Source organism: Pogona vitticeps, chromosome 13 (assembly GCF_051106095.1).
Source record: "Pogona vitticeps strain Pit_001003342236 chromosome 13, PviZW2.1, whole genome shotgun sequence".
Classification (NCBI taxonomy): domain Eukaryota; kingdom Metazoa; phylum Chordata; class Lepidosauria; order Squamata; family Agamidae; genus Pogona; species Pogona vitticeps.
In genome coordinates this window covers 17,809,924-17,836,342 of record NC_135795.1, presented here as the reverse complement: position 1 = coordinate 17,836,342, position 26,419 = coordinate 17,809,924, and the positions used below count along the sequence as shown (strand labels likewise).

The 26,419-nt window shown below is 41.8% G+C and overlaps 1 protein-coding gene across 5 annotated transcripts in view; it reads right to left on the bottom strand.

Moving 5' to 3' along the window:
- MAD1L1 (mitotic arrest deficient 1 like 1) overlaps nt 1-26,419 on the bottom strand; it is a 451,517-nt gene that overhangs the window by 282,020 nt on the left and 143,078 nt on the right. For all 5 annotated transcript variants that reach the window (XM_078381280.1, XM_020804299.3, XM_020804300.3 and 2 more), the window contains one exon: nt 14,192-14,332. In XM_078381280.1, coding sequence (XP_078237406.1) covers nt 14,192-14,332 — 141 coding nt within the window. The remainder of the gene's footprint in view (nt 1-14,191; nt 14,333-26,419) is intronic.

The window sequence follows — 26,419 nt, the reverse complement described above, 5'->3', positions numbered from 1 at the left end:
TTAAAAAACAAAAAGAGGGATAGCAGGGGATCAGACATGTGGAACATGATCTGAATGCAGACCAGGTGGTCATGTTGATTCTTGGAGCTGTGGGATTTGTTTTTCAGACTACAGTGACTATATTGCTTGTGGAATGCTGTGAGCTGTAGTTCAAAAACACAAATATCCGATGCTATATTCATTATATCAGCCAAAACCCTACTGTGTATTTATGCAAACAGAAGGGAAAGAGCTTAACTTGTACCTGCAAATGTCCATGAATTGACTAGTCTCTGCTTGGCTTCTCCGTTGCCCAGCCTAGTGCCTTGACACATGATTAGGAATTCAAGTGAGGTCTCATTAAGTAGCAGCAATTTCCAGCTATGAGCGATGCCATTCTCTTCTGTGGAAGTAACTACGCAATAGACTTTTGGCTGATATAATTAATATAGCTGTAGAGGTTTAGCTGTAGTATGGCTACTGTAGTCCGAAAACACAAATCTCACAGGTCCAATAATTAATACAGCTGAGCATTTTTAAAGAACCATTACTTTTATATTGGGGAGGAGAGCACATTCATTTAAAAAAGCTAGAAACACAACTAGAAACAGTGAACTTTCCCAGTCTGTCAGCCAAACAAATCCTCCTTAGCCAAAGTGCCATCAGCAGTGACAAGATCTTGACACAGAGAGGGAGGAAGAACCTCTAATTGGGAAAGATTCAGCCCTACTGCTTTTGGGAGGGAGATTCTACTGGTTACAACCTCATCCACCTGCCAATTCTTAACCACAAGAACTGAGATGAGAACGGATGTATACTGTGCTAAAGAGAAGCCTTTCTTTACTGCCATCTGGCGGGAACCAGTTGGAGGGCTGCAAACACTACAGATAAACCTCCCTTGCTCTCTCATGGGGGTGAAAAGAAAAGAAAAGGGACCAGAATTTTGAAATAACTTATCTTCCGACACGGACAGGAACACTCCACAGCACTGTCACATTCAAACACTCCTCCACCATACCGGAATTGTGTCTTCCCCCCCCCAACCCCTTGTGACAACATGTGAATGAATAGGAAATGAACATTAGTTATCGCCTCCCTCCAAACCTTTCTTGGAAAAGAACCCAATTTTAAATCCTCTATAGAAGCCAGACTCTGTTATCATCTCTGAGTCTCCACAGTCAGGTACACTTAAGACGTTGAGACGAACACCTGGGATGGAAGGGAGGGTCGGGCTTTCTGAATTGTTCTGCTATTATTGCTGACCAAACTACTTCGAACAGGGCATACTTTTAGCATTTCAGAAAAGATACCTAAAGAGGACCAGGAAAAGATTTTTTAAAAAAATATAGTGGTGCCTTTAAAACATTATTATTCTATCAGATAAATAAGCCATAAGCAAAGCAGTTGAGACCATCAAGACAATCCATTCTAAGAGACTTTTAATTGGAACCAAAAGGACCTACTGAGAACAAAAGTATCTGCGAAACTCAGAAGGAGGGGAAGAATAAATAAGCCCTCTTCTAGATAAGCCTGCTTCTGCTAGCAAATGAGGCAGAGCAGCATGCATGCCAATGTTCCTGCTGCCAGGACAACTGCCGGGTGAGCTAATGGATCTAAAAATCAGGAAGCTGATGAATACTTGGATCCAGGCATAAGATGACTTCAGGCGGGCTTGCCTTTGAAGCTGGTTAGAAGGTTTTCGTTGACTGGAAATGTGGCCTTGGGAGATTCTGGAGTAACCCCAAGGAGAGGGGTTCCCCAAAGCTTTTCAACTCGTGACTCCCTTGACTTCCTGGCCACCGGCCACGGCTCCCTCAATATGGGATTTTCGGTGTGGGAGGAAAGAAGCCCAGTCTGAGCAGGACTTTTGTGAATTCTGTGGAAGTACCTCCAAGGATTCCACATTGCCCTAGACAGGGACTGGGGGCGCTTCAGGGCACCGTGGCTCACGGTTTGGGAACCACTGCCCTAGGATGAGTGTCAGTCAGTGCCACCTTCAGAGACTACCCATTCCAGGCTGCAGCTCAGGAGCTGAGAAGTCTTTCAGATAACCTAGGACCAGCATATTTTAGCACTGCCTTCTGGTGTAGGGAGGAAAAACTGCACTACGATCTGTCTCTTTAAAGGTCTATGTCAATCCTTTGCAGGAAGAACAGCCAGGAAAGCTCCTGGCACTGATTCCAGCAAGGTTATTGTTCTTTTAATTTGTTGTTTTATGTTGACATGTCTTCCCACTAATTTTACTGTCTGCTGCTTTTTAAAACTATGCCCCACCCCACCTATCTTATTTCTTTTATGAATTATTATTTTCTTCTGTTGAGATGTTTTTATTGACTGCTATTTAGCTGCCTTGATTAGGCCACAGAAAATCAAGTACCAGAAATAAATTACTCCTTCTCCTCTGGACTTGCTGAATGGCCTTTGAGTCATGTCACATAGCCAGTCCTCATTCTGCCCCATCTTCAAAGCAGGTGGCAGCAACTCTTTTTTTTGTAGCTTTTCACAAATAAGTTTCATAATACACCTACAGAATAAAATAACTGCTTTTTTAAGAGTAAATCCTGTTTAGGAGGTAAAGAGTTCTACCCCACCCTCCACAGTCAATATTCTCCGTAGGATTAAGAATTTCAGTGGGTGCAATATACCGGTAATTATGAAAAGAAGTTCAGCCAAACATTTGGCAAAGCGCACCTGTATGGACCTCAAAGCACACATTCACCCATATCTGGCCATTTGCTCTACCGGATTGAGGCAATTCTGTGTTCCGCACTCCCTCCTCTTGCCTCCACATGCTGTCCAAACCCCACCACCTCCATTCTCAAGGCTCATTCTTTGCCTAACTTTGCCAGCTTCTCTAAGATCTTAGCAGCTCTGAGTTCTCCCCAATAACTCACACGGGAGAGACGTTCAGCTAATCCCTCTCAAATCTAGAATATCTCTAAGGCACTTCCCCAAAACAAGTGCTCAGTCTACTCTTGGATTTGCTTGTCCTCTGTCTTTCTTCCTGCTACAGCATACATTTGTGCCTCTTGATTCAGAGACAAGCTCACTCTGCCATTAGGTGAAAAAACGATGAACAGCTCTGAATAGTGAGAGTTCAGGGAATGCAGGGGTGGGGAACGGGACCAACCGAGCATGCAGGGAATCTGAAAAAAAGGGACTGGACTTTGGCAAAGATGTGAACTAACTCCATCCCCAGCATGTTCACCACTTTTAGTTTACCCAGCACAGGACTAGCAAAGAGACCTTTCAACATATGGTAGCCTGTCTATGTGAAGACATAAACATCTGTTAAGCAAACAGCTTTGAACCTGCATTAAAAGCCAGCCGACTTGTTCACATAAGTCTTAAGAGGGATGCCCTGTCAACAGCCGAGGCAGTCTTACGGGCATTTCTCACTGTGACCCCACAAGAGCTTAAGTCCCAACAGCATTTAATTCACTTGAAGGCCCCCCTTAGGCAGATGGCTCCAGCACGCATGAGCTGCAAACCATGGAGACAAAATCCTAGGACAAATTCTAACCTTGGGGAAGAAGCAGCTTTGCCTCCAACATCAGCAGCATGTGCTCAGTGGAAACAGAACAAAAAAAATAAGTGGAAAGAAACATACCGGTTGGGCAAGAGAATACAGAATCTGAGATCTTGAGGAAAGAGCAACATCTCACCTACATATACTACATATAATCATATATGTATGACTATATACACAGATGGTTGACTCAAGCCAACTAGGTTCCTCTCTAAGAATCAAGGTGGCACAGTCTTATGGGACTTGGAGGGAAGGAGCACAGTGATCTGAAATCACTATGTGATTTGAAATCACTATGTGATTTCAAATCAAGATTATGGATCTTGCTCCTTTTGGAGGCATTTCAGAGACCATCTCTGCCCATGTTACTATTCTTGCAAGCCCCATCTGAATACAATTTGTATACACCAGCAAGAGCACATAAGAGGCACGGTTTAGAGGCGGCTCCAAATAATAACTCTCTGCCCTAGTGCCAGCTTACTGGGGAGCCTTCTGGAAGCACTGGGAAACTGACCTACTCAGGCAGTCCCTTCTTGTGGAACACAATCTTTGCCCAAGGCCTCCCAGCTATCCTCGGTCAGAAAGTGCTGTTTAACAACTAGACAGTTGCCTCTCTGGTCCCTCTCTGGTCTTGTACACAGAAGGCTACCCAAATGGCGATCAACCCCCCCCCCCCCCACGGTGCAACCATCTCCTCGGAAGCAAAGAACAGGCTGGCCTCACAGAAGAACATAAGAGTGGGAAAAGCTGGGAGGCTGAACGGCATCTTCTGTCTTCCCCAAGAAAGAAGACATGCCTCTTCCAAGTCTGGAATGGTCTTCTTTCTGTCCCTGAGAATTAAGAAGCTTTTGTGCATTAGACTGCTAAGCAATTTCCAGAGAGCAATCCAAATACAGTGGGGTCTTGACTTGAGAACTTAATCCGTATTGGAAGGCAGTTCTCAAGTCAAAAAGTCTGTAAGTCAAGTCTCCATTGACCTACAGTGCATTGAAAACCGATTAATCCCGTAACAGGCCGTTTTTGTTCCATTTTGGTTTTTTTCTGGTCTGTAAGTCAAATCTCTTCATGGATTGCTTCATGGATTGCTGCCTTGTCGTGGCGAAGGGGCTTGAGTAACTCAGAGAAGCTATGGGCTATGCCGTGCAGGGACACCCAAGACGGACAGGACATAGTGGAGAGTTCCGACTAAACGCAGTCCACCTGGAGTAGGAAATGGCAAGCCACTCCAGTATCTTTGCCAAGAACGCCCCATGATCAGAAACAAAAGGCTAAAAGATATGACGCTGGAAGATGGGCCCCTCAGGTCGGAAGGCGTCCAACATGCTACTGAGGAAGAGTGGAGGACAAGTACAAGTAGCTCCAGAGCTAATGAAGTGGTTGGGCCAAAGCCGAAAGGACGCTCAGCTGTGGACGTGCCTGGAAGTGAAAGGAAAATTCAATGCTGCAAAGAAAAATACTGCATAGGAAACTGGAATGTAAGATCTATGAACGTTGGGAAGCTGGAGGTGGTCAAACAGGAGATGGCAAGAATAAACATCGACATCCTGGGCATCAGTGAACTAAAATGGACAGGAATGGGCGAATTCAGCTCAGATGATTATCATATCTACTATTGTGGACAAGAATCCCGTAGAAGGAATGGAGTAGCCCTCATAGTCAACAAAAGAGTGGGAAAAGCTGTAATGGGATACAATCTCAAAAATGATAGAATGATGTCAATACGAATCCAAGGCAGACCTTTCAACATCACAATAATCCAAGTTTATGCACCAACCAGCATTGCTGAGGAGACTGAAATTGAACAATTCTATGAAGATTTACAACACCTTCTAGAACTGACACCAAAGAAAGATGTTCTTCTCATTCTAGGGGACTGGAATGCTAAAGTAGGGAGCCAAGAGATAAAAGGAACAACAGGGAAGTTTGGCCTTGGAGTTCAGAACGAAGCAGGACAAAGGCTAATAGAGTTTTGTCAAGAGAATAAGCTGGTCATCACAAACACTCTTTTCCAACAACACAAGAGGCGACTCTATACATGGAAATCACCAGATGGGCAATATCGAAATCAGATTGATTATATTCTCTGCAGCCAAAGATGGAGAAGCTCTATACAGTCAGCAAAAACAAGACCTGGAGCTGACTGCGGTTCTGATCATCAGCTTCTCATAGCAAAATTCAAGCTTAGACTGAAGAGATTAGGAAAAACCACTGGGCCACTCAGGTATAATCTAAACCAAATCCCTTATGAATACACAGTGCAAGTAAAGAACAGATTTAAGGAACTCGATTTGGTGGACAGAGTGCCTGAAGAACTTTGGATAGAGGCTCGTAACATTGTCCAGGAGGCAGCAACGAAAACCATCCCAAAGAAAAGGAAATGCAAGAAAGCAAAGTGGCTGTCCAACGATGCCTTAGAAATAGCAGAGAGGAGAAGGGAAGCAAAATGCAAGGGAGATAGGGAAAGTTACAGAAACTTGAATGCAGACTTCCAAAGAATAGCAAGGAGAGACAAGAGGGCCTTCTTAAATGAACAATGCAAAGAAATAGAGGAAGATAACAGAAAAGGAATGACCAGAGATCTGTTCAGGAAAATTGGAGATATTAGAGGAACATTTTGCGCAAAGATGAACATGATAAAAGACAAAAATGGGAGGGACCTAACAGAAGCAGAAGACGTCAAGAAGAGGTGGCAAGAATACACAGAGGAATTATATCAGAAAGATTTGGATATCCCGGACAACCCAGACAATGTAGTTGCTGACCTTGAGCCAGACATCCTGGAGAGCGAAGTCAAGTGGGCCTTAGAAAGCCTGGCTAACAACAAGGCCAGTGGAGGTGATGGCATTCCAGTTGAACTATTTAAAATCTTGAAAGATGATGCTGTTAAGGTGCTACATTCAATATGCCAGCAAGTTTGGAAAACTCAACAGTGGCCAGAGGATTGGAAAAGATCAGTCTACATCCCAATCCCAAAGAAAGGCAGTGCCAAAGAATGCTCCAACTGCCGTACAATTGCACTCATTTCACACGCTAGCAAGGTTATGCTCAAAATCCTACAAGGTAGGCTTCAGCAGTATGTGGACCGAGAACTCCCAGAAGTACAAGCTGGATTCCGAAGAGGCAGAGGAACTCGAGACCAAATTGCTAACTTGCGCTGGATTATGGAGAAAGCCAGAGAGTTCCAGAAAAATATCTACTTCTGCTTCATTGACTATGCGAAAGCCTTTGACTGTGTGGACCACAGCAAACTATGGCAAGTTCTTAAAGAAATGGGAGTGCCTGACCACTTTATCTGTCTCCTGAGAAACCTATATGTGGGACAGGAAGCAACAGTTAGAACTGGTCATGGAACAACTGAGTGGTTCAAAATTGGGAAAGGAGTACGGCAAGGCTGTATATTGTCCCCCAGCTTATTTAACTTATATGCAGAATACATCATGCGGAAGGCTGGACTGGAAGAAACCCAAGCCGGAATTAAGATTGCCGGAAGTAATATCAACAACCTCCGATATGCAGATGATACCACTCTGATGGCAGAAAGTGAGGAGGAATTAAAGAACCTTGTAATGAGAGTGAAAGAGGAGAGTGCGAAAAACGGTCTGAAACTCAACATCAAAAAAACTAAGATCATGGCCACTGGTCCCATCACCTCCTGGGAAATAGAAGGGGAAGATATGGAGGCAGTGTCAAATTTTATCTTCCTGGGCTCCATGATCACTGCAGATGGAGACAGCAGCCCTGAAATTAAAAGGCGCCTTCTTCTTGGGAGGAAAGCGATGACAAATCTTGACAGCATCTTGAAAAGCAGAGACATCACCTTGCCAACAAAAGTCCGAATAGTCAAAGCTATGGTTTTTCCTGTCGTGATGTATGGAAGTGAGAGCTGGACCATAAAGAAAGCAGACCGCCGAAGAATTGATGCCTTTGAATTGTGGTGCTGGAGGAGGCTCTTGAGAATCCCCTGGACTGCAAGGAGAACAAACCTATCAGTTCTAAAGGAAATCAACCCTGAATGCTCACTTGAAGGACAGATCCTGAAGCTGAGGCTCCAGTACTTTGGCCATCTCATGAGAAGAAAAGAGTCCTTGGAAAAAACCTTGATGTTAGGAAGGTGTGATGGCAAGAGGAGAAGGGGACGACCGAGGATGAGATGGCTGGACAGTGTCTGCGAAGCAACCAACATGAACCTGACAGAACTCCGGGAGGCAGTAGAAGACAGGAGGGCCTGGCGTGCTCTGGTCCATGGGGTCACGAAGAGTCGGACACGACTAAACGACTAAACACACACAAGTCAAATCTCAGTCTGCAAGTCAAATCTAAATTTTGCGGCCAGAGAAGTCTGTAACTCAAAAAGTCTGTAAGTCAAGCCGTCTGTAAGTCAAGGGTCCACTGTACACATTACACAATGCACACATTACTGTCTCCAGCAAGCTTGCCTGCCACACAAAGCTACAACAATTTTAAATAAATTGCCTTTATGGCGTGACTTCAGTCAGTTCAAGTTTTTACACAATCACACAAGTCCTCTTATGTTTTCCAGCAACTTGAGCTCCTCAAAGCATCTCCCGAACAGGCTTTCTGGTTCTGAAACTGATTTAGAACCACCACACACATACACTCTCATAAGAATTTCCACATCTCCAGTGATTCCAATTGTCCCAGGGGAACGTGGGCAGAAAATACTGAATGCCATAATATTTACAAAACTTTTTGTCAAGGCTGCTGCTCAAACTATGTGCAAATCACACAGAATTTACGCACATGAAATTAGGACAGGAAGGGAAAAGAGAGGCAGGAAGGAAATCTGGCAATGTGAAGACTACAGACATTGATCACACTCTCTGGCACAGGTCCAACAAGGAAGGCACAACAAAGGCAAAGTCACAGCTTATAGGCAACCCATCCTAGCGAAGTATCAGGCCAGCCACAGAGACAAGAATTGGAACTGAGCAAAAAGAGATTTCCAAAGCAGGAGGTAGAGCTTGTGCAATGTTCAAAGTTGATGCACAGCTTATTCTTCCTAGTATATCCACAAAGGTGAAGCAGAAAAAGCAGAAAAGGAGACTGCAGACAAACCTCTGGCCTAACACTGTCCTTAAAGGAAGGGATCTGATCACTCAGAAAAGCGGCTGATTCTTCAAGGAGCTGAAGCAAAGCGAGAATCTGGTGGTAAGTCAGAAGAAAGTGTGGCACACACGCCTTCTTCTTAAGAGTTGCTTTACTGTGCAGGGATTGGGGGCAGGCATGCACAATAAGCTGCCAATTTAGAATGGCAGAGAAGCCCCCGGGATCAGACTTGGACTTTGTGAGCCGCAAGAGGGAATAGAGCAAGCCCCTCTGGAAGCCTTAGCTGTCAGTCGTGGTTGTCACTAGGAAGATAGTGCATTAAAGAAGCCGGAACTGGGGTGGGAGGAAGGAGGGGAGAAGGAATGTTTTAGGAGCCAAGCCATCACAGAGCAACCTCCTTCTTTGAGATAAAAATTAATGTCAATTCAAAAACAGAACAAAAACAACTTCCACCCAAAGGTACGCTGGCAGTCTTAAAAAAACGAGCAGCGATGATGGCGGTGGTGGTGGAGGAGGGGAAATGTATCAAGAACTATTCAATGGTTTCTCAGGTTACTTCTCCATCGCCCTTTCCTTCGCAGCAAAGAGAACAACACAGGAGATAAGTAATATGAAGCTTGAACCTGCAAGTAAAGAAAAAGCTTCCATGCCATCAGAAATACTGGTCAGGGGAGAGAACTCGAGGCACTCAATACTTGATGGTCCTGGGAATGAAGAGACCCTGGACAAGCAAACCCACGGCAGAGACCTGGCTATATCACTTAGACCAGTCTGGGCTCTACGGTCTGCTTCTTCTCTCTTTCCTCTCTAGAGTCTAGGGTGGAACACGATTAAACAAACAAAACAAAACAAACCAGGACAAGTTCAACTATGTCTTTCTGGTTTCTATCTTTGTTTTTGACAGGGTATCCAGGGAAATCCTCCAAGGTCTCAGAAATGAAACATGTCACTCCTAGAGGTCTTCTTTTCACCATCCCTGGCCCTCAACTTTTTTTTTTAACATAGGAGGGACCTGGGGTAGCTTTTGGAGGCTACAAAAAACAAAGCATGGATCACACACAGTCTGCATGCCAAGCTTTGGACAACGATCCCCGGTGGTTTCAACCTTGGGTCACCCAGGTGGTCTGGACAGGATTCCTGGGAATTGTAGTCTATGAACATCTGGGGACACAAAGCTGGGAACCACTGCCCTAGATCAAAAGTGAAGGTCAGTGCCTCCTTTCTTAATCTGTGGACAAGATTTAACATCTTTATTTCAAGAGAAATTTATCTGTTGCTGCTTTTAGACTGTTTTATACGGGTAGATTTTTTTTTTAAGATTGCATTTTTCTATGCACTGCTTGCCGCATGTCATTTTGTGACGGTTATATTCTATTTTGATGGATGGATGTCACATGACTTGTTCTTATGAGCAGAAAAGATATAATATCTCTTAAATGCCGAATAATAAAGTTAATCATAACATTGGCAAGGTCAGTCAGTGAGCAGATTTTACATTCAAAAGTGACAGATTATCTCCAGGTATGTTTTAAGATCTGTAGAATTATTTCCAGTGACCTATTCCTCACTGGAATTAGCATGCTTGCCTCTCCAGATCCCTCTCCAGTCTAGGAACAGCTGGTAGTTCTGATGTCACGGGGCGGGTGAATTCGAATTTTGCAGGAATTAGCCATGGCATTGAACCCTGAACACACATTTTAAAAATCCTTGGAATTATGGACAGCTATTTTAAAGGAGCCTTGGGGTTAAAGCTGCTGTACTGCAGCCAAAACTATGTTCTCAACCCAGATTCAATCCCAGATAGCCGTCTCAAGGTTCACTCAGATCTCCATCCTTCTGAGATCAGTAAAGGGGGAGGGGGCAATGTGTAGCTTGCATAATTAACAAGTAAACCACCCAGAGAGTGCTTTAAGCACTATGGGGTGGTATATAAGCAGCACACCTTGCTTTGCTTTCAAAATTTAAAAATGGTGAGGATCCGTTGTCACCACTGTCACCAGTCTCCACTGCTCCAGTGCAGTGCTCCAGTCACTGGGAGAAAGATACAACGGAAGACCTTGATATTTCTCAGTTGTGGGTATCTAGCAAAAATTTAGGAAACATTATATACTTTTGCATGCCAGCAAGCCACCATGGCAAAGCAGAATGCAACAGGGTATGTAGAGAAGAGCTGAATCATGCAGGCTACAGGCCTTCAGAGATTGACTGAGAGGGATCAGGAATACATGCACAATTCAATGCTATTCTACTGATCCAACAAGCTCATCAGAGGTTGCTCAAATAGAAGGACACAAACGTAAATCCTTAGATGCATTTCATACAATTCATCCCCGGAGAGGAGAGATATTAAATTGGAGACTGGATTCATACAACGATTTGCCTAGAAAGAAAGGCTAAAGGAAAGGAACACATGCAAAGCAAGGTCTTATCAGCCTTGAGGGCTAACCGGAGGAGGAGGAGGAGGAGGAGGAGGAGGAGGAGGAGGAGCTGCCATCTGCCCAGATAAATACTTTTATCCCCATCACAAGTACATGTTGAAGAGGAAGAGGGGGTGACTTAACCACGCTGCAGAAATCTCTTTTATAAGCAATCACGGCTAGCAGTGGCGGAGACCCCAGTGACACTACCAGCAAATGTGCCACAACTATCAGGGGCTAGGAAAAGGTGAGAACACATGGCTGTCGTGTTTTCAGGTCAGCAGCAGGCAACCGACCCCCTCCCTTGCTCCCAACCTCATCTCTTGGGGAAAGGAAACTCAAACATATGGCATTGGATGTGCGGAAACTGCCAGGCTCATAATTAACCAATTAAAAGGCATGTGGAGCTTCTAGACAGCATAAATCTCTACTGCTAAAAAAAATGCTGAGGGCTACCGAAGGTGCCAGCATGAGTCTTCTCTGAAAATCTCTCTTCATTAATGTTTCATGCTGAGCCAAATGTGTTGTAATGAAATGGCCATTAATGGAGTTACATTTATGATGATGTGTTACTGACGTTAACCTTCCCAAACCTGAATTTAACACCATCAGTAGGGCTCTCTCAAAACAACTGTCATAAACTAAGGTCAAGGTGTGAGGCTTGCTTATAGAGAGTGTGCTTAACAGAAGGGGGGCAGGGAGAAAGATCAAAATAAATACACATAAGCTTGACTGGTCGTGTCAAAATCCAAAGTGTATTCAGGCCCCCAGGGTTCTCCTTCACCTCCTGCTGATGAGATTTTTCTCCCCTGCTCTTAACCTGGCTCATATGTCCCTAGAGGTCTAGGCTCAGTTTGTATGATGGAGAAGCTGCAGGAAATCTCCATCAGGAAGAAACATGTTGTGTGAAACAGAGGCACAATGGGACGATAGCCATAATTTGCCTCTATTGCTATGGGGCAAGATTTATATGGCTTGATCCTCGTGAAGAGAGGAAGCAGTCTTAGAATGCCCATCTAGTCAAGTGCCGTCCACTCTGAGTGATTGTTGTGGCTTTCCGGACAGATCCTTCATAGCCCTAGTTCTATGTGGCGATCTCTGGGATGGCCTAGTGATCACCCACCCAAGTACCAACCAGATGTGATCCAATCTAGTTTCTGAAATCAGATGAGATTAATGTGTTCCAGATGGTATAGCGGTCAAGTAGCTTCTGCACAAACACATGCGCCCATAGAGCGACTGCATTTGGTGAGGGCCAAAGGACAGAAAACATAGATGTTTCGTATGTTATGTGCTACTAGAAACAAAAAGACTGTTGCATTATTTGGTTTTGCTTACTCACTCCAGACAATCCATCACACCTTTGACTCTCAACAGCCTTTGACAAAATAGCCACCTATCAGAGACTATGGATTAACAGTATCCAAGAAGACACAGATTCCCATCTCTGATCTAAAGGTGGGTGTTTTGTTTTATTATTGAGGAAAGAAAAAAGGAAGTTTGAATGAAAAACACTTTCAGACATTCTGTATTTAGATTCAGGGTTGTTTTGAACTCTCTTTAGCACAAAAGGGTCGCAGGTTCACAGGAAGGAAAGAAGATTCCAAATTTTAGACCAGAAAATTGACAATTAATGAAGGAAATGAGTTCACATAAGTGCCAAAGGTTCAGCATATGAACATACAGTATTAATTGAAGAGAAATAGCAAGTTAACCGGACTCTGGTCTCCTTATAAGCCAGCATGAGGAAGAGCAAAAGCAGGTTTTTTTTTTGTTTTTGTTTTTTTTGGATGAGCTGGGAAATACAGGTGTTTAGTTACAGCAAGTGTTTATGGAACGGGGAAAAACTACAGCCGACACATTTATTTCTGTTTATATTTAATTATTCAATTAACTATTTAAATTGCTCTATAAAAATATTATTTTTGCTCAAAAGATTTTCTCAAAACCTCTTTAATGCATTGTCTTGTTAAAACTTTAAAGCAACAGCAATATTTTGTTTTAAAAAGCTTGTTCAAGGTTGTGTTAATCACTCCTCCTCTCCTATATGCCACTCCACATTCAACAAATATATAGTTAGCTGGTTGTTAATTGAAGAGAGAGTAAAGTATAGTATAGACAGTCAAAAAGGAGACAGGGCTAAATTATGATGCATATAGATCATATAAACACAGGAAAGGAAACAAGCAAAAAGAAATAGGGAGCAAATGACATTTAGTTTGATTCTAATGCAAATTAAGGAAAGTGGAAAAACAGTAGAATAGAGGTGTGTGGAAAGCAGCCATCATGTTCCATGAGACATTTACTGAAGACAGAAAAATATCTGACTCTTTTCACTCCTTTAATGCATGGGAAATCAGCTATATGACACCTCTGCTATCTACCCAATAGAATACCCTATGGGTAAAATTGGGTTTTCTCATGGCTACATTTTTGGGGACAAAATCCCAGGAGTCCTGCTGTTTACTTCTCTTACCCTTCTGTAATGTACCAGAAACATGGAACAGGCCATTATTTTCCAATAGTGTTGTACTTAACAGAGTACAGCTGTCAGACTCATGAATGTGTCATTAAAATAAAAAAAAAACAGATTCATTTTTAAATTGCTTTCCACATCATTTCTTTTTGGAGAAATAGGCTAACAATAAAATAGAGGAGGAAACAGGATTGTATCCCCCATAAACAAGAAACTCTAAAAGCAAAAAATAACTCTAATAGCAAAACTAAAGCTATAGTGCTTTGGCCTTTCATGAGAGCACTCTCTTGAAAAGACAACAACACTAAGAAAAGTTGAAGGCAGCACAAAGAGACCCAATATGAGATGGATCAACACTAGAAAGGAAGCTGTGGTCTTACATGAGCTGAACAGGACTGCTAATGATAGGACATTCTGGAGGTCACCAATTCACAAGATCACGATAAGCTGAAGGTGACTTGATGTCATGTCAAAACAACACCGGAGATCCACTGAAACCAGCTGGGTATTGTTAACCACAAGTCACATTCATTTTAGTTGGTCTATGCTACTTGACACTACAATTAGATTTACCCTGTGTTGTCATTATGCTGTGCGAAAACAGATTTCTACCTACTCAAGGCCAAACAAAAAATGAAATGGGATGTTGCATGTATATCTTGCAACTGCTTGGTCTCCCTTTGCAATATTAGAACCACACTGTGTGTTGTGCTTCCGCATTACCTCCATTTCAGTACAATGTGCTTCTACTTTCTGCACCATTTCCTCAGCTTCACGCACACGGAGGCTCAGCTGTCGAGAGCGTTCTGTTGGGCTCAGCTCAATGTCATAAGAGTCCAGGATTCCTCTCATCAGATCACGTTCCTGCCAAAACAGAGGAAAGGGTGGGAGTGGGGGACTATTAGCTTTCTATTCAACACAGGCAAAGTACAGTACATGTTTCTAGTAGGCACAGAAGCACTTCCATGCTTTCCCTCCTGGGAGATCACAGTCTTCCCACTGTTCTGTTCTGCTTTCGCACTTCTCACACCAGTGTTGACAACTGCAATTAAACAAAAATATTGAAATGGGAAAACACTAGCTTTAAATAATTAAAGACTTCAGTTGGAGAGAGAGAGAGGTTGCTCATAAAGGGAAATGCATACGCTCTGCTCAAAAATAACAGTTCAACAGAAGTAGCTTCTTGACAACTCTTTGGGACGCCGTCCAAGACCACAAAGCAGCAACAAGTTATTCAGAGGGCAAACAACAACAATTAACAACAACAAAACCACCACCACCCAATCTGAACACTAACCGCTTCCAGCAGGCACAAAGGCTAAGTGTGAGTACTATGCACTAATACCACACATTTTAATCAAATCAGAACCTAATTTAGAGAGTGTCCAATCCAAAACAGATTTTGTCTTTACCAGCATTCCTTCTCATAACTTATGCAAAATTGATACACACACACACACATACACAAAATGAATTGTTGTTGTTTAGTCGTTCAAGTCATGTCCGACTCTTTGTGACCCCAATGGACCAGAGCACGCCAGGCCCTCCTGCCTCCCGGAGTTGGGTCAGATTCATGTTGCGTGAATGTAGGATCATTTAAACCAGTTTACAGGAAGCTCTTCTGTTCATGGGGCTGACAGAGAAGCAGTGGGAATTCCCAGAGCAGACGACATGGCACATACATCTGTATACCGTTAGTCAGGAGTGTTTGTTTGTTTGTTTGTTTGTTTGTTTGTTTGTTTGTTTGCCTGTTTGTTTCTACAGTGGATGAGCCAAAACCATACCATATTTCCTGAAAACTTTCTGCTACTTTTCATGATTCTGTCACCTTTAAAAGTTTTGTTCTTCTGTGAAAACAATGTTCTCACCATGGCTGGTCCCAGATATCTAATGAAAGTCCAGTATTCATTTACCATCTTGCAGATAGGAATATAACCATTAATGTTACTTTATACGAAATATTATCTTTTGCACTGTTCATCTGGATCATCAGATTTAGAGAGGAGAGCTAGTTTCAGGTTACAATAAGTATTTCATTGTAGTTATTTGGTAGATACACAAGAAAATAAGCTTTCTTGTTTTGTTCCTCTTACTGGCAATTCTCAGCGTTTTACGAAGACTTGTATTCCCTCCAACCAAAAGACTGAGTTGAATGGGATCTCAAAGGTCATCCAACCCAACTCTACAAAAATTCAGCAAACCTGCAAGCTTTAGAAAAAAGTGAAGGGGGATGCGGAGAGTGAGTCAAAGGTAGTCCATTTCACAGCTGACAAGTCCATATAATCACAAATCCCCATGTAATAGTAAGCTGACTGGAGGAAAAACTGGTTATGACTTTAACAAGCAGACAAACGAAGTCCTGTCAGTCTAACAACTCACTCCTTTAAAAACTTTTGAGCAGCCAGTGTTCATGGCTGGTCTTAGGAGCTGATGCCTAAGAAACCCAAGTGGCAACTCGTTCCCCAGAAACAAAATCCAAACGGCGCTCTTTCCCCATTAATACAGTAATCTTGAGCTGGAAGTAATTGAGCAACAGTGAATTGAGCGCCACTGGCTAGACCTGTCTGTAGCTCTCCTGTTACCTCACCTACCTTCACAGCTGGCCCACCTCTGTGGATGCTTTGAGACACCGTGCAGTGGAGAGTTAAATAATACCAGCATGGAAAAATCAACATCCACTTGTCAAGACCCTTGAAATCTGGACAGCAAGAGCTCCCTTACTACATTCTGTCAAATTCCAGGAAGAATCTCTGTGATATAAAGTCTCTAGTCTCAATAATATCCTATGAATTATTGAGATAAATCTGTCCATGTTTGCTAACTTCACAGCACTGAAATATTTCTCCTATAAGCTTCCTCTCTGGGGATGAAGACTGTGAAGAGGAGTTATCAGTGTATTTTGCCTCTATAAGACAGGAGCTCAAAAAAACCTGTCAACCCCGCCACTCCATTCCACCCAATGAAAACAGTTGCATTCTAGAAATAGGAGCTTAACAGATCTTATACCCCAGTGTATCTGGACTCTGGGCCCATCTCCAACTTGGCTGTCAAAACGTCAGATGCTTAATAATGTGTCTGAGGAGGGTTGAGGAAGAGCATCTAAACTCAAGATGGTGTGAAAAGGAAGGTGAGAATACCTGCAGGAAATGCTACAGATATGTCCAGAACACATTGGGTGTTGAAAGGTCAAGCAAGGAAGGCTAGCAACAGCTCATCAAGCAGAACTAAAGGATAGCTTCAGGCTTAAAAAGCAGAGGTGATGAAGGTGCCGAGGGAAGGCAGAAGGACAAGCATCCTTAGCTACTCCCTTTGCGGCAAAGGGTCTATACAAACAAAGCTATGGAGGGACAGACTGGCCTGCTTAGTATTGAGGCACCTGCAGTGCCTAAAGGTATTTCCATCTGAAGCCCACAGGCCTCAAGAACATTTTCAGAAGGTACGCCTTCTCACGTGGCTGACAATAAGTACACTTCCAAAATCAAGTGCTTTGGGACAGGCCTGCTGCAGAACCTTGGGAGAATTGTACAATGTCTTTGAAATCTTCAGACTTGCCAAGCATTATGAGGACCTCATGCCATGCTAGACTGGGCTACATACAGCTGACTAATTTTAACCAACCACCCCAAAAGAAGACACCCTTCTTCCCCAAGAAAGCCTGCTTTTCTGGAGAATATCTTGAAGTAACAATTTGAAACAAAATTGAGATTCAGAGGAAAACAGGATCCTGGAATCGCTTGCATTAATGAGAAAAGGACAGGTTAAACAGAGAACAAAGTCAAAGAGATTGGGCAACCTTATCTACAGTAAATCGAGTGTTAGAGCAGCAGCATCTTAACAATTTCGCAAAGCTCCCTCCTCATGGCAGTAATTATTTCCATGCTCCTGTAATGCAGCCAGAAAGACTCAGAAACTAGATTCACCCAATACTCAGCAGTGATGAGAGAAAGGTCCAGCTTATCGTAAGAAGTCTGGTTCTTCAGCTTCTCAGCCCTACCTGGCTAGAGACGCAAGAGTTTCTGTCCAGCTTGTGCATGACATGCAGATGCAATTTTGGGACAACCCCATGCTGGAGACTGAGTGTGCTGCCCTCCTGCTTCCAAAACACAGTGTTTTTCCTACTCAAGAGTGTGTGATGGGGAGTGTGGTTTTTTGTTCTGCTCTGTTTTGCTCTGCTTTGACTAGTGTTCATGTTGAGGAACAGTGTGTCTTGCTGTGCCTCAAGTCACCAGCTTGACTTTTTGTATGAAAAGAAATTTAAGAAAAAGCTACCAGTGCTACTTTCCCCCTTTACCTTGTTTCAGAAACACACTAGCATCTCCCAGGCTGTTCCCTGTCTTCCATGGAGAAAATGCAGGGTATTTCAAAAAACAGTATAAAATATTTTATTTTGTTTATCTGTACAATCACCTGGCACTTCACTTTTTTTCTTGCATGTACCCTTAAAACCTCTCAAAGGTGTTTGCTATTTGACAGTGAATTTCTAATTAGTTGTTACACACACACACACATACACAAATCAATGGAAAGAAAATTAAAGTTACAAATCTAACCAAAGTCAATCAGATACCAGGGGAAAACCTGTTCCTGTGGTAAAGTTTATCTAGTGTCATAATTTTATTGAAATCCTATATCTTCCTATTGACTTTTATGGTTTCAAGCTAGACACTAGAGTTATCATTATTAGAGACTCAATGTTGTTTGCCGGGCCAAAGAGGGACTTTTCCTTTTATAAACAAGCTGTAATTGTCTACTTTATTGATCAATAAATCTCTAAACTGACTCACTTCACTATGGTTTCATTATATTATGCCTTCTGCATCATTTTCCAAGTGAAAATATAGTGGTTTCCCCCCTTTTCTTTTTTCTTTTCTTCTTTTTTCTTTCTTTCTTTCTTTTTTGAAATAAAGATTGTTTTGTCATTAGTGGTAAGAGAGAAGGAACTGTGCTGGTTGGTTTTCATAATGACTTTTTAATGACAAATTCTAGTCACAGTTAAATCTGCTTTATTTCCACATGAGTGAACTTCAACTATTAATCCAAAACCAAATACACATCTCACTTGCTCTCCAACTTGGGCACAGAGGCAGCACCTGCAGTACGGCTTCCGAAAGCATGATTGTGATAATATTTCCCCGCTAGTAGTGCCTCTTCCACAGAAGTGGTCCCATTTCTAGCATTAAAATGCATTTTGCTTAATTAGCTATGATTTAAGGAGAATATTAATAGATAGTTTCATTAGTGGGAAATCAAGAAAGGACTTTCCCCTCCACCCCTCCGTCAGATTACCAAGCCCAATTAGCCAAAGCCTAGCAGTTTTCAACTAGAAAAGCAAAGTGGTAAATGATCTGCTCTAAAATTGCTTACAAACATTATTGCAACTAATCCTGATAATTGCTGGACAAGCTTCCCCCCCAAAATAAGAGGCATTTACAAAACTTCATCTGTACCCAGCCATTCACCACCACCCTCTCTCTCTCTCTCTCTCTCTCTCTCTCTCTCTCTCACACACACACACACACACACACACACACACACACACACACTTCAATTCATTAATTAGATGACAGATGCAGAAGTAGACTAAAGGGGACAAAATATAACAAGCACAAACTACTAACAGTACACAAATTTCATCCATGTAGCCTCCAGAAGGGCTGTGCATCAGTCAAAAAGATTGGACCTCCTTCCCACAACCACTCCTTACAGACCTTGGTTTCTAGACCTTTTAACCATCTTGGTCACCTTCCTCCGGATATGTTTGAATTTGCCAATCCCCTTGCTGACTGTATAGAGCTTCTCCATCTCTGGCTGCAGAGAACATAATCAATCTGATTTCGGTATTGCCCGTCTGGTGATGTCCATGTGGAGTCACCTCGTGTTGTTGGAAAAGAGTGTTTGTGATGACCAGCTTGTTCTCTTGACAGAACTCCCTTAGCCTTTGCCCTGCTTCGTTTTGAACTCCAAGGCCAAACTTACCTGTTGTTCCTTTTATCTCTTGACTCCCTACTTTAGCATTCCAGTCCTCTATAATGACATCTTTCTTTGGTGTCAGTTCTAGAAGGTGTTGTAAGTCTTCATAGAATTGGTCAATTTCAGCCTCTTCAGCATCAGTGGTTGGTGCATAAACTTGGATTACTGTGATGTTGAAAGGTCTGCCTTGGATTCATATTGAAATCATTCTATCATTTTTGAGATTGTATCCCAGTACAGCTTTTCCCACTCTTATGTTGACTATGAGGGCTACTCCATTTCTTCTATGGGATTCTTGCCCACAATAGTAGATATAATAATCATCTGAGTTGAATTCACCCATTCCTGTCCATTTTAGTTCACTGATGCCCAGGATGTCGATGTTTATTCTTGCCATCTCCTGTTTGACCACATCCAGCTTACCAAGATTCATAGATCTTACATTCCAGTTTCCTATGCAGTATTCTTCTTTGCAGCATCAGAATTTCCTTTCACTTCCAGGCGCGTCCACAGTTGAGCGTCCTTTTGGCTTTGGTCCAACCACTTCATTAGCTCTGGGGCTACTTGTCCTTGTCCTCCGCTCTTCCTCAGTGGCATGTTGGACACCTTCCGACCTGAGGGGGGTCATCTTCCAGCATCATATCTTTTAGCCTTTTGTTTCTGTCCATGGAGTTTTCTTGGCAAAGATACTGGAATGGTTTGCCAGTTCCTGCTCCAGGTGGATCGCGTTTAATCAGAAATCTCCACTATGATCCGTCCGTCTTGGGTGTCTCTGCACGGCACAGCCCATAGCTTCTCTGAATTACTCAAGCCCCTTCGCCATGACAAGGCAGCAATCCACGAAGGGGCACCAGTTCTCTAAGAATTCTCAAAGATTATAAACAAAGGCTCTGAGATTACAACTGCAAGTTCCTTTAGTAACCTTGCATACTAAAAGAAATTCTTTTGAGTCTTTAAGAGCTTTCCTTCTTAAAGGTGTCTACAGGGTGATGAGTAATGTTGTACAAATAACTGTTTAAAATAAAACAACTGTACGGTGTTTTATTCTATTAACACCTACCTGTACTAACCATACACATCTATCTATACTCTTTGCCCACACAAATTACACTCCTCTCTTTACACGTAGACACTAGTTTCAAAGAAGCTGTTTTTATCAAGTCATTTTCTCTTCAGCATCTTCCCCTGCAATCAATCTGAACAAATCAGGCAAGACCTCTCCCCCTGGGAAGACGAATCAAACTTTTGCATCATTTGGAATAGGAGACACCCTTTGCTACCACAGTCCTTAAAGCACAATAGCTGTTAAGTGCAAAGTGCTGGAGATCAGTCCTCAGTCATCAAGGCATACAAGTTTTTAAATAATAACCGAGGGAGGGGGTGTGCGTGTGCATAATGTAATGTCTGCTCATAATTTGTTTTTCACAGAAATGGCCATACCCCATTTAGTTTATTCACCCTTAACAGGTTTGCCTGGCTGAGACACATTTACTGCATAAATGCTGTCATTAAGCTCTATTCTTCAAGAGTCTGCAGTGATCCCAAACTGACCCGAAACATGCATCATCTCTACAACTGGCCCTACGTGGTGTACACTCATTGTCTCCTCGTATACAGCTTCACCAAACCATCAATTCTGTAAGCTCTTTCTATAACTACTCATGAAATATCTTGAACTGGTCAGTGAGTATTAAAGCAACCTCTTACGTTTTCAGATCAAGAGGCTCAATCAAGCAGGAGTTATTATCTACACAAAACTAAATGTGAGCAGAAATGAACTTCAGACTACCAGGAAGTATGGAATTAAATAGGTACTGGGAACAGAAGCTTTTGAAGATCTCTTCCACCTACACAGGGAGACAAGAGGCCCACTGCCAACTGCCCAGGCTGGAAAGTGGTTGCACATATTGTAGGCTTTGTGTGAAGGAAGTCTCTAGGGTGTAAATGAGCAACCCTCTCAATCCCGTCTGCTGTTGACGGTCTGTCTCTCTATATGAAGGCTTTATTTAACCATGTGAAAGTCTGCTGTGTTGCTGGAGCAATGGAACCCTTCCACCAGCAGAAGCATTCCCTGCAGGATTTGAAAGCTTGTCTTTTTCTTTTTTATAGCACCACAGAATTGTAGAGATAGAAGGGTCGCCAAGGATCAATGAATCTGCCTCTAGTCAACACAAGCAATCCACAGCTAAAGCTCCCCTTGCAGATGGTCATCAAACCTGTTAAGCAAGGTGCTTGAGTAGCCTAATGAAGTTACTACCTACTTTGTTTTAGGAACTTCCCACTGATGGAATCCCAGGCTCACCCTGTATTCATTAGTCAAGCAAGAGTTAAGCAAGTGCACATTTTCTATAGCGAAACTCCTAAAAAGCCTGAATAAATAGACAGTTTCAACCATTTGCAAAGGTTCCCAATAGACACAACTGAGAAGCCTTGACTTTCCACCTCGGCCCTCTTTCAATATTTTTTACAGGTCCTTTACCTCAGCGTACAGCTCTGAGTAGGCACCAGCACTACGCATCTCATTAGGTGAATCGATAATAAATGCAAGAATTTGCCATCAAATGTGAAAATAAGTCAAAAGCACAAAAACCCAGTGGCCTAGGGCACTCCCAACACAGTGCTCTTCCAATGGTATTCCAGAGTAATCTTTTAAAAGGTATGCCATCTTTGTAGTTGCTGAACGGGCTTCAATAGACCAAAATTTCTACAGGCCTTTTTGCACAGTATGCACGCACGCACGCATGCACACACACACACACAGAGAGAAAGAGAGAGAGAGAGAGAGAGAGAGAGAGAGAGAGCGCACCTCGATAGCTAATTTCTTGCATAAGTTCCAAAAGCCTTCAGTGAAATGGCCAAATATGGGGTAATCCATATGTTATTGTACTGCCTAGTGGAACTCTGGTAGAAAACCATAATAATTTAGTTATTATAAGTGTCCACTGATAATTCATTTTCTCTCTATTCATGCATTTTTGACATTCATTTTAAAAAATTATGTGACAGCTAACATGAAGCCTTATTAAATGAATAAGATTACAGCAGTGATAAAATATCATATTAAAGACTGTGCCCAAAGCTTTGCGTCTTTTAGCTATTTTTATAGTTTTTGGGCATTTACTATGCTATGCATGCCCTGTACTACAAGCCATGGCCCGTAGCATTCCAGAATTTTTAAAGTAACTGAAAAGTAAGCATTTTACTTACCTTTGAGTATAAAGAAAGTGAAGTTACTTTTAAAGTCTAAACATTATAGTGATTAAATATCTGAGGATTTGTAGCTGTAACCCTAACTTGCTGTTTTTTTTAAGAATATAAAATACACCAAAAATTCAAAACTAAGAAATTAAAAAATAAACTTAATACATGCATACATATACAGCATTGCTACTTTTAACGTAATGTTCCAGGCTCCATGAGCACGAACATTTACTCCTATTGGGGGAGAACTAAGGATGCCCACTCTTCCAAAATTAATTCTCATATTGTAATGTATAGCAATATACGCATGTTTGATGTTTTCTAGCATACTCTCAGTAATTGAGACAGGGGTGAGTAAATATTCACCAGACAGAATAGCTGACTCCAATTTGGCTAAGTGATGGCTTTAGGATCCAGTATACTGTAGTCTAGAGCTGGAGGTGCAGCATTTTTAGACAAGAGTTTGAAATTCCTTGAGGAGAAAAGGGGAGGACAGGATAGTCAACCGGATAGGAAACCCTGAAGCTGAAGGACCTGTTAATATCAAGGAACGTTCCGAGAGGTTACAATTTTCCCAAAGACTCCTTCAGCTTTGACAGGAGTTGGGCTGCAATCTGATAGAAAATGTCCATCTACTAATAAAATTCCAGTCCTTTACTTGCTCACAGAAAAAGAATAAGTAGCTATTTTATCAGCATAGACCTATATACTATACCAGAGCATAACAGTTATGCAACATATTTCTGCAGTCAGGATAGATAGTTTTGTTTTGTGAAATATATAGCATACATCTTTTCCCTAAGAAAAAGCTGAAAAAAATTGTTTGGCAGTTGGCACTAAGCTGTGGCAGCCATTCATCCATGGCCAATTTTTCTCACTGTTAAATGTCATGCAAATAAAGGTTCCAATATCAACAAATGCCCTTGTATTAAATCAATTATACATATACAACACTACACAAGGCTGGCAACTGTCCTAAGGAAAAGAGCAACACTAATTTTAATTAATTTGCATGTTTTGGAAATATGGATGCCAACTGCTTGGCAGTACAAAGCAGCCAACTGCTTTGCACAAAGCTTGAAGAAAATCCAGACAGTGACCCCTCTACTTCTATATTCAGGTTTTCACAACAATTCTGTCAATGGGTATCACCAACAGTCAAAACACCAGTAATACAAAGTTTTGTTGTTGTTCTTTTAAAGAGAGAGAGAGAGAATCAGTTAAGTGGAAAAAAAATACAGAAAACATTATCATAAGCATGCACTGTTTCTAAATCCTCCTGGGCAATACAATAAAAAATGTAAACGCTAAGAACTTGGGCCATGTTTTAATTAAAAACATAATGGAAAACTATGGAAAACTCATACTCACCATGTTGCGGTATTGTGGGTGCAACTAAATTATACAACAATGGGAAAGGAATATAAGATTCTAATGTTTATTTGGATCTACATTAGATGGAAGAAATTATTTCTAACCATTATAGCTGAGTGCCACATGATAACCACAGTGTCTACAAGAGTGTTATTTGCATAAACTTAATCAAAAACGTGGGATAAAATACAACATGTACATATGCATGTGCAAACACATCACGTTCCAACAAATATAATTTTCAGGATGAATTTATTTATTTATTCATTCATTCATTCATTCATTCATTCATTCATTCATTCATTCATTTTTATTTTATTTTATTTTATTCTATTTGTACCCCGCCTATCTGGTCAAAACGACCACTCTCAATGTAACTCCATAGCTACTTTGTAAAGAGGGTCACCATGATCATATGTCAACTCTGGGGGTTCTGGAGCGGTAGGTTCAAGTCAAGTTAAAATATCACAGAACGTATTTTAACACATACACAATCAAAGAGTTCAGATTTAGGATGAGGGTCTTCTTTTTTGCTCTACTCAGCAATTTTTTTTACAAGCACCAGAGTGGCTATTATGCATGTCAAAAGCGTAAAGCATTTTGCATCTATCTCCAAGTGATTCTTTTGACTTGTGTCGGTATCACTTTTATTACAACAGTTCCTTCTGAGGTATTAAAAAGTAACCACAGCAAATCTCCTTAAAAAGAGTTCTTTCAATGTACCTAAGATAAGCCTGGATCAGAATCCTCCCTCCTCACACCACCCAAAAAAGAAATGGATTAATTTACTTAAGATTTTCCTCAAATTAATGAAAAAGCTACATGACAGGGAAGACGTTCACTAATTTGCCTCACATATGAAAAATTCCAAGGCAGGTACAAGACTGTGAGATATTACAGCATACTTTACATTAAAATTTATTTCTTTTTGTTATGTTTTTAAGACAAAGTATGTTTTATTCATTCTCTGTGGCAAAAAAACTACTTGTCCTTATTTTTATTTTCTCACAATTCAAAAAAGCACACAACACCAATAAATTTTTTTTTGACACAACTCCGGGAGGCAGTGGAAGATAGAAGGGCCTGGCGTGCTCTGGTCCATGGGGTCACGAAGAGTCGGACACGACTAAACGACTAAACGAATGAACGAACCAATAAATTTGGGACTCCCTACTCTATGCCAAATCAATCACAGGGATACTGGTAGCCCATTTTCAAACTGTCAGAGAAAGCTACTTTTAAAAAAAGAAACCACAATATTAATAAATTTGCAGCAAAATAAATGAATAGTCTTCCAACACCTTAAATGCTAAAAAAAGCATTTGACACAAAATTTTGTAGACGATAAGCCATTTTATCAGAAGCAATCATGTGGATGCTACAGTGCACAAATGCTTAAGTGAAATAAAACTAGCTCATCTTTTGGATGCCAGAAAACTCTGTTGAGTTCCACACAACACACTACACATGAACACATTTCATCTAGTGAACAAGAATCACTATTAATCAAGAGACTTTTCTGCTCTGGTTATACAGAAAGAGGATAAGGGGACTTGCAAACTATTCAGTATTTAAAGTGGGACGCTTCTAGCATGTGTGTATTGGGGGGGGGGATCTGTGATGAACATCACAAAAGCCAAGATATAAATGAAGCTCATCCAGTGCTGTGCAACAACTGAGAGCTTGCCTGGGGCAAAACATCTGCTTCACAGCCACATGTGGATAAATAACAGGTTCTAAATAAACTATCAAGACTTTCAAAGTTTATTTCCCAGGAAAGTAATACAGAGAAATATGCATGATTTAGAACTGTGCTTATCTATGTAGTCATCAAACCAGACAATGACCATTTTTCAACAGCAGCATCCAGCTGAGAGACCAATCTTCCTACTCTCATTAATGCCCTAGAGGGAAATGAATAAACACTGTACAGGAGAGAACACTGCTAGCATGTTACTGGAGTACAGAATGGCTGTTTCATTCTCCTTGCTCTGTCTACCCAACCGCACTCCTCTCACACACGGTGGTAAAAAGCAAGAATGATCAGCAATGATCATTCATTACTTACACAGCTACCCACTCACACCTCTAGCCTCAACCATTAATTTCCAGAGCAAACCTCTTGATTTCAGCACTTTCAGACCTACAGATAATATGTTCAGAGCTGTCAGCAACAAAATTAGGGCACCTGACAGATCAATCCTTAAAATACACAACAGCTTGTAGCCCTTAGATGGTGGGAACCATTGTGGTTCAGTTGATTCAAGAAAAGGACAGTGTTCTTCTGCACTAAGATCCATTCACATAGCCATGGAAGGTGCTATGAGAAGGAGGAGCATTGGGGGGGGGGGGCTTTGATTTTAACCAACTGCAGTCTGCAGTTCCTTCTCACTGAGGACAGTGTGC